The sequence below is a fragment of the Anarhichas minor genome, unplaced genomic scaffold (assembly GCF_050575085.1).
Source record: "Anarhichas minor isolate MPS153535 unplaced genomic scaffold, ASM5057508v1 ptg000081l, whole genome shotgun sequence".
Classification (NCBI taxonomy): Eukaryota; Metazoa; Chordata; class Actinopteri; order Perciformes; family Anarhichadidae; genus Anarhichas; species Anarhichas minor.
In genome coordinates this window covers 924949-934364 of record NW_027466527.1, presented here as the reverse complement: position 1 = coordinate 934364, position 9416 = coordinate 924949, and the positions used below count along the sequence as shown (strand labels likewise).

The 9416-nt window shown below is 39.8% G+C and overlaps 1 protein-coding gene across 1 annotated transcript; it reads right to left on the bottom strand.

The window, feature by feature from the left end:
* Positions 1–3124: 3124 nt before the first annotated feature.
* cltrn (collectrin, amino acid transport regulator) lies at positions 3125–5839 on the bottom strand. The gene is made up of 6 exons (XM_076081490.1): positions 5773–5839; positions 5462–5520; positions 5065–5150; positions 4798–4914; positions 3328–3522; positions 3125–3257 (listed from the first exon to the last, which is right to left on the bottom strand). Exons 1-6 carry the CDS (start codon positions 5837–5839, stop codon positions 3125–3127), a joined length of 657 nt encoding a protein of 218 aa, XP_075937605.1.
* Positions 5840–9416: the final 3577 nt, after the last annotated feature.

Here is a 9416-nt window from a genome sequence, read left to right as displayed (position 1 = left end):
CCAAGTGATAGCGAGTCATCACGAGCCGCGTATTATCAGAACGCGGCGGGTCTCTTCTGGCGTATTGCTAACTGCTGCAGAAATGTCAGCGCGCGTCTGATCAAGAAGGGAGACGTGTCCTCACCCGAGAGATCAGGGACAGACTTCATTTAACAATGGACTAAATATAGACACACGTGTTACAGAGTGAAGAGACTCTCTGTGTTACCACTTCAAGAACTACATAGACTAAAATAAAATAACAGGGAATTTAAAAAAAAACGTGTTTGAAATTGAAATGTGCAAAAAGACGTGTTGCCATTCAGGCTCCAGTCTGAGGAGGGCTGGGAGTGGAGGACGTCTCTGGACAGACGGTACGACGGGGCCACCTAGTGTCAAACATGTGCACTGCATCCAAGAGGATAAAGTCACAACACAGCAGCTGGAAACAGTGGTGATGGGATAATAATAATAATATGATATAATATATAAGACTGGAAAGAAAAAACTAGAATAATTTGGCTTTTTAACATACGTTTGTTTGTGCAGATGTTTGCTGCTGTGGCTCACCATCACACCGTTTATGGCTCACATCCATTTTAATATTTATACGGCGGTAAAGGGACCACGGGCGTAGGTTTGGTTTCAGCATTGATCATTTTTGCCGTCAATCACTTTATTTCCTGCATTCTGGTGAATTTTTCTGCATCAATTTATGGAGGAAAAGTCTTTGTTTTTCAGGCACTAAATTCAGGCGCTATGTGACAAAATATAAAAATATTATGGAACACAATGCAGTAAAGCTCATAAGCATGCTGTATTCATTTCAAATATGTATTCTCCTGTAGATCAACTTTTCTCATTTAATGTCATCTCTGCTGAGTCCTTTCTTTATATTCCCTCTCTAGTGTCTTTAACCTCTTTAAATGTGCGTGTGCACCTCAACGATAGATGAGATTCATCTGTATTCATTTATAAACCTCTGGACTTTAATAGTTCCTGTGTTTCAGCAAGATTTCTGTTCGTGTTCAAAACTGTCTTCACAAACATCCCACATCTCTGTGTTCTCTGGAAAGTCGAGAATAAAATTGTAATATATTTATGTATGAGAAAAAAAGCCCTATAAAACCTAAACTAACTAAAATACTTTTGATAAGGCATAAATCTCACTACTGTGTGTCTTATTGCCCACACAAATGTAAACTTCACCTGTGATAAAGCTTAAATATTTCATCAGTATTCGTCTCTGGTGAGACCTGTCGATCACCGTGTAGCCCCGCCCTAAAGCATCCCCTGCTTTATGGTCTGTTTGACTCTAAATGGACCATAATGTACTAAATGAACATCATGCTGTAGTGAAGAAGACTTGAAACTAGAGATTGAGACCATAAACTCATATGACTCAGATAATGCATTGCTCTCGCTCAGCTGCAGGATTCAATTATTTTATGCCTTTTTATGAGGCATATTGTTAAAAACAAATAGACTTGAAGTCTAAATAATCGCTTCAAGTCTATTGACTGTTTATAAGAAGTGGACGTAGTCATCGTGACGTCACTCATTGTTTGTGGACTGATGTTATGAAGCCTCGAGTTCGACGTTTTGGCCGTCGCCATGTTTCTTTTTGCTACCAGTGAACAGGAAGTGACCATATCTGGACTGAGGAGGAGTGACGTAGAGACGCCATATATGTCTCTGGTAGAGACCTGTCAATCACTGTGTAGCCCCGCCCTAAAGCATCCCCTGCTTTATGGTCTGTTTGACTCTAAATGGACCATAATGTACTAGATGAACATCATGCTGTATTGAAGAAGACTTGAAACTAGAGATTGAGACCATAAACTCATGTTTACAATGTTTACTGAGGTAATAAATCAAGAGAGAAGTAGAGTCATTTTCTCATAGACTTCTATACAACCAGAGGAGTCGCCCCCTGGTGGACACCAGAGAGAATGCAGCTTTGACACATGAAACATTAGCTTCACTTGTCAGAACCGGAGGTTGCCGCCTGGATTGAATGTTATATCTCCAAAGAGCGTAATATTTGACAGTAAAGTTTTGTGAAATGTGTCGTATAAAGCGAGAGCTCTGGGTATCCGGTAATCACAGAGCATCATTTTGTTATGTTTTCCATCATTTTTTGCAATTACTAACTTCACCATTTCCAATTCTTTGTGCATTCTTATTTATTAATGACAAAATGAGTTGCACCAGTTTAATAGCATCATATTCATTTTTTGTATATTATGGGGGGAGGTTTGTTGCCCCAATCATTCCTGTACAGTCCGTAATGATCTCTTCTGAAGAGCTAATAACATGTCAGGAAATTACTGCTGCACAAAACTTTGTTACCTAATTGTCAGACAGGAAATGTTAAAACCTCTTCAGGCCTCCACAAACACTTTATATACAAATAAGAAAAAACACAAAATCCAACCTGCATCTTGATCATTGAAGGGAATCAACCACTGATTACACAAATCTCTGCTCAATATACAAGTCATACAGATATATCCGGCCATAAAGATCATTTCCTTTCATTTGGGGACGATGCTACAACACTGCAGCTGCTCGTGACTTTAGGCGGTTTCCTTCTGTCCTTCTGGAGAACGGCAGTAAACAAGACAATAGCAGACATCCAGCATCACCGCCGGGCCCTCGCTTTGATTTGATCACATCAACATCGGTCAAGTGCAGGTTAACATATAGTACAGAACCAGCAATGGTTGCTGGTTAGAAAGATACAGATACAGATATATTCTGTCATGAAAATGCTTTCAAATATCGAGATTAATTCATTTTATATTTGTTTGTAATGAGCTGCAAATGAGCCCCAGTTTCCTCCTGGTTTCTATTTCATTCTGTTTGCTGAATGAAAAACAAACATTTGCTTCCATGTAGAGTACAGTTAATGGTTAGTTCACTCATGCAGAGATCTTCATCATCCCTCAGCTTAGATTTGGAAAATGAAAGACATTAAACAAAATTAAAAGTGCTTGTTTTCTTTTTAAGGCAGCAGGTAATGAGACCTAAATCATATTCATATTAAATGACAAATGTATGATAAATTACAACCTTAAAATGATTTTGAAAAATGCAACAGAACTGGAGCAGCCTAATAACCATAAATTAGTTTTTTACAGTTCTACATCTGTGTGACTGGGTTATCGTCTGAGAATGACATGTCGTAAACTCCGTCTCTCGCGGCGCCATTTTCCACCGTCTTCACCCGCGTCTCTTCTTCAACGTCCTCATCATCACTTTTCTTGTTCTTTTTGCTGAAAGAAAGGAGAACACAAGACAGATTAAAATGATGAATAAGTAATGCATTTACAATCATCTGCTTACCGTTTCTTTTGGACCACAGAGGTAACGAGTAGAACGACGATGCCAGCGCCCACGGCGCCCATGACCACCCCGAACACGATGAGCCACTCAGGGGTGTCGGGTTTGACCGGTGCTGCCAGGATCGGGGGGATGCCGATGAACTCCAGAGTTCTATCAGTTAGCAGAAAGGCACTGTTGATGCGGTTCCTGGACTTTCTATTGGGAAAAATAAAAAAAGTTTAGATTTAAAATTTGAATACTGGCTGTTTTCAGGCCAACGTGTGTCAGTCAGAAGTCAGTTGATGCAACAGTGTGCAACTCAAATGTTGTGCCAGAACTCGGGGAGATGCCTCCACAGGTAAGAGGCCAGGAGGCATCCAGACAGTTTAAACTGGCTCAACACAAGAGTCCACGATGTTATTCGAGCTTCTTAATCACCGACAGAGACCTCACCTGATTGTTGCTTTATAGCTCAGAACCCTTCAATCGTCAATACTGTGGCAATATCATAGCAGGACTATTTGATATAAAGCCTGCATTTCAGCAGTGAGGTGTCCCAAATGAATGTTATTACGTTCTTTATAAAGAAATTACATTTAAATTAACACCAATATCACACGCCAGCTTAGCTAACGGTTATATTCAGGAGTTTAGCGTTACAGCTATTACAGCCTTGCTTGGTCTGGTATGAGCTTACATGGCGGCTAGTTTTAGCTGATGTTAGCAAAATAACACTTTAGCATGTTAGCATAATAACATGTTTGTCTTTATAAAAATGAAAAGTTATATTCACACCAATACAACACATGCTAGCTTAGATAACAGTTATATTCAGGAGTGTACAGCCTTATATGGTCTGGTGTGAGCTTATATGGCGGCTAATATTAGCTAATGTTAGCCAAATAAAACACGAACATGTACACATTCTTCTTCATGAGAAGTGAAAAGTTGAATTTCCACCAATACAACACATGCTATCTTAGCTAACAGTTATACTCAAAGGTTCACAGCTACTACAGCCTACTTGGTCTGTATGACCAGTAGTTTATGAAAGCTAAAGTTAGCTAATATTAGCATAATGCTGTGTAACTGACATCCTCATCTTTATCTAATTGCGCTTATGTTATCTGCTTCACTGCATTTTAATAATAACCGTTATCGCTCAGCTGTAGTCTCACAGATGTGTTTAATTGATTGCTTATCTGGAACCACATTAGTCATTTGTCATCTTGGTACTATTTCTAAGGGCCATGACAAAAACAATTTGTATAATCAATAAATGGTTTCACCCACAGTACACAGTAATACAGTTACAGCAATGATCCCCACGTATTAAGACAATGTCACTATAGAACTGCATCAAACCCAAACATGACACATAAAGTTGAATGCGACCTCTGACCTCTCTGAAAGAACGACCAAAGAGAAAATAAATCTTATTTCTGAACATGGATTCAAAAAGAGGAGCAGCAGTGTCCCGTTGATGATTACCTCACAGCCTCCTCCACATCGCTTCTATCGACGAGGTGTGAAGAGTTGAGCGGCGACGTCACCACGAACCAGAAGGACACTCTGGGAGTCTCATCGCACACAACGATGTTCGACACGCTGGTGGAGTTTCACGAGACAATAAAGACCACACATCAGTGCCATAACACGTCCATAAACCATGAGTCACCGACTTCCTTACGGTAAAATGAGATTATATCATAGCTCTACTGTTATTGTGCCTGTTTTAAAACACAAAGGTTTTCTTACTTGTAGTCTTGGCCGTCGGAGTAACTCCTCATGGCAAACGCCAGAGTTGCTCGGAAGAGGAACATTTCGTTTTCATTCCAAACATACTGCAACAACAACAACAACAAAACAACAAAAACTCCTTTAAGGTTAATTGATCACCAGTTTGGACCTTGTCCTCATAATAAGCACACACACACACACACACACACACACACACACTCAGTGAATCCTGGACAATATTCAGCATATTACTATTTATAAGAGCAGCTGGTTGCATCAATGATCAGTTGATTATGAATAATATATTATTGTTACAGTATTAAAACAGCATGCAAATTAGTAAAAGACAGCTTATGTATGATCTGATGCTTTGATCGTTTTGTGCAGGCGGATGAATATTTAATTACATACGTACAGCTTGATCTCCCAGAGCGGTGTTGATGCTGAGTCGGACTTTGTAGCCATCTGAGGCCTCTATGAAGATATTTGAATGCACTGTTAGAGAGCTTAACATCGTGTTATTTCCGCCCAGAGTTGCAGAAAGCCAATGCACGCATTTTTCAGAGTAATTGTTGATGCCACATGGAGGCAATGTGTCTAATCCGATTTGGTTTCAGATTAGAAAGCTGCATTCCACACCTGAGTGGAAACAACAATATCCTGTGTTTTTACTAATCTCGGTAGGATAAAAACAAAGTGAACACGAAGTCTTATAAGGTGCCTCACCTGGCATACACAGCTGCTGTGCCGAAGCAGACGACAGACAAAGCAGGACAAAGATCTTTTCCAACATTTCCAACAGAGAACAAGAAAGCTCAATAAGTGAAATGTTGCAAAGAGGCTGGAGTGAAACTCAGTGATTTCTAGGAGGTCAGCAGATGAGCGTCATTGGATGGAAGTCTTCAGGGTTAATGGTTAAACCAGGACACACCTCCACTGACCCGGCCTCTTCCTGAACCAGCTGCACAACATGGAAACTGTAAAGTGTTGCAGTGAAAGGTGCTACTATTTGTTCAAGATATCTAACACGAGAGAGAGAGAGAGAGAGAGAGAGAGAGAGAGAGAGAGAGAGAGAGAGAGAGAGAGAGAGAGAGAGAGAATCATTGCGTTAACTCAGCACAGCGGACAGTTTGTGTGTGAAAGTAGCAATATTTTCCACTTCTTTTTGTTTTTGTGGAATGAAAACTGGAAAATGCGGATTGTATCAAATAACAACAGAAGAGTGAAGCATCTGACCTTCAGCTCATTGGTTTAAGATAAGAGCAGCATTCCTCGCAGGCCGAAAGACGAGGATGTGGACGCTACGAACTAAATCGAGCACACAGTGACCCAAAACTATAACACATGTCAGACTGAGAGGTCAACGAGCCTCATTAAGTGTTCTTCATGCGCTCATCAAATTACAGATTTTGGTCTATTTTTCCTCCATAACTCGTCTTCTTTCATACTAGAAGAAATAAAACATTTATTTCACTACTTTGTCTGTTTACGTCTGTAGATTTCTACTAAATTCACCAAAAGTTACCATTAGATGTTTCATTTGCATATTTAAACATAACATTTCAGAACACTTGTAACACAATAAATACTACTCTTAATGTGAGTGATGAAGTGGTGAAGTTTCATGGTGATATCTGTGAGTTCATGTGTTCACCTGTAGAGTCTCTAAATGTCTGTAATGTAACTAAACGTCTCTTTAAAGGACGTTTCCTCTCAATGAGTTTGTTCTCAGACTCTGATGATAAATCTCCACTTCAGCAGCTCTTACATTCACCAAACTTCACTCGTTCATTCCTCTCTGTGTGCTGAAGGTTCACACAGAGGGGTTTGTTCACACATCACTCACACACTCATTCATACATTTATTAATATAAACATGGTGATAATGGATTTTTTTTAAATGTCTGTTGACAGTATTTTCTGGTTTATGGAGTGATATAAAGAGATATCATCAATCCCCTCAGGAAAACCTTTGACTCTTATATGTCAACAACATGAAATGATCATTTTGAGCCTGGCTTTCTCCAACGTTCACATTTATGTTCTGGAAATGTATGAAAACTAGCACATATTTTGCAAGAAACTGACTCATTGTCAGATTTAAACATACATTTTCAGAACACTTGTAATACAAAATATAATTGTCTTAAAGTCAGTAACCAACTGGGGAAGTTTCATGTTGATATCTTAATAAGGTTTTTCCTAAAACACATTCTGATATGAGATAACACGATCTCTCACAGTAGATACGGTGAGCTCAGTACGGAACAGGGTAGTGAGACAATTCTTCAATTTTAAGGTTAATTATCTATCCTGTCCTGACAATCGCGCATGCAATTTGGTTAATAGTTCAACCAGTGAATGATGCCTGACAGAGCAATTCATAAGAAACTAAGTTAACACACTTGAGCTAAAGTCTCTCATGACAGCGGACGTTTAAAACCCTCGTCAGCAACATTAAACCGAGCACTCGGCCCTATAAACGCTCTTCTGCTCCCATAAAATGTTGTAAAGTGTTATTACATCAAACAGACAACGCCCATGATGAAACAGTGTGAAAACAACCTACTGACAGTTAAACCACTCCCCCATGAAAGAAGATATATATAGATATATATATCTATATATATATATATATATATATATATATATATATATCTATATATATATAGATATATATATATATATATATATATATATCTATATAGATATATATATATATATATAATAAATACTTTTCTTGTTTCATGTTGTGCTGTTATTTTCTCTTCCATTCAAAATAAAAGTCTTATTAGAATGAACTCAACAAACGGGAGTAAAAACACGAGTAACTTCAGATTATTTTTCATAATTAGGAGCAGACTTCCACGAGTTTATTTCTCTTATTGAGTTGCTTCCAGTTGCAAAAGGCTCATTTCCGTGTCTTACTTCTCTGACTGTAGAACCACAGACTGCACATATTTCCCTGAACAGATGATGGCAGCAGAGGCGTGGACTCATTCAGAATACATTTATTACTGACAAGCAGTGTTGGAACGTTAATAAGTACAATAACTGAGTATTTTAATTACTCTGTTTCTGTTTCACTACATTACGGAGGGACGTACTGTACTTTTTACTGCACTACATTTATCCAGTGGTGGGCCGTCAGGGCCAGCTAGGCCTTCTCTGCTGGCCTAAACACAATCACAAAGTTATAGCTATTTTATAATTTACACAAATACAGCTCCTGTCTTCCTCTGCTGCTCTGCTTCCAGCACAGCTTGCTTTAAGGAGAGCTTTCATCCAATCAGATTCAGCCCCTATGTCTCTCTGTAAGGAGAGAGGACAGAGGCCCTCTAGACTTTGCAGATTAACGTGAATGGGGACGATGTTGTTGATTGTCATCGTCTTCAACCAATCAGATCTTTAGTTTGACGTGTTGGTATTCTTTGATGTGCCAGTGGCACCGAGGTACCTGCTAAGTACGTCTGCATTAACGTGCGCTGTGATTGGTCAGTGGGCCAGCGTGTGACTAATGTGAAATTTAAGGAATCTGGCAGAAGTTAGTTAATTAAGAATTCAAATTGAAAGATATGGAAGAAATTATGTTTTGCTTGGTGTAGTTTATTTGTAACTGAGCGTCTTGGTGTTTGGAGCTATGCTACGCTAACCTGAGGACACCGTAGCACGGCAGGACAGTACGGTGCTTTTGAAAACTTTTGGAGAAACCCGAGTGGATCTACACATCAACGAACACGTTCGCAGGGAAACGGAGCTCCACAACCGCGGACCGGCCGTGGGCGGACCGCGGTTGTGGAGCTCCGGCGGGCGCGCCTCTGCGTGCCGGCGGAGGTGGGATCCGGGCCCCGCTGTGAACCGGCGAAATACAACTGGGGAGGCTCGACTGTCACTGGCGTCCATGAATCGAGAAGGACTTCTTACTGGAACTGACAAGAGTTTAATCCCAGTACATCAGCATTCGGTAAGTGACAAACGTTTGTTTGTTTACATCGTTTGTTTGTCTATCGTGTGGTTTTCATGAATACTATTTGATGGCTCGTGCTCTTGTGTGGTGGAATGTGTGGATCCGCTGCAGGTCTGCTGGATTGATGTGTCATGCTTTGTTGTCATATGAATATATGTGACTGGTTCTTATGACTTTGTTGTTGTCATTGTGTTAATTACGTTGATCTTTATTTTTTCATCACAGTGGCAGTGATGGGCTTCCATACTACGTCTTTAATAAAACAGAAAGTGATCCTGTGAAGAGAAGGAATCTTATTCAAGTTGTTTCTTCATCGTTGGACGTAAAATATAAAGCAGACATCTTCTTCCTGCGCTCTACCGCCCCCAGCAGGCGGAGGCCGGTACTGCTACAACCGGCCATA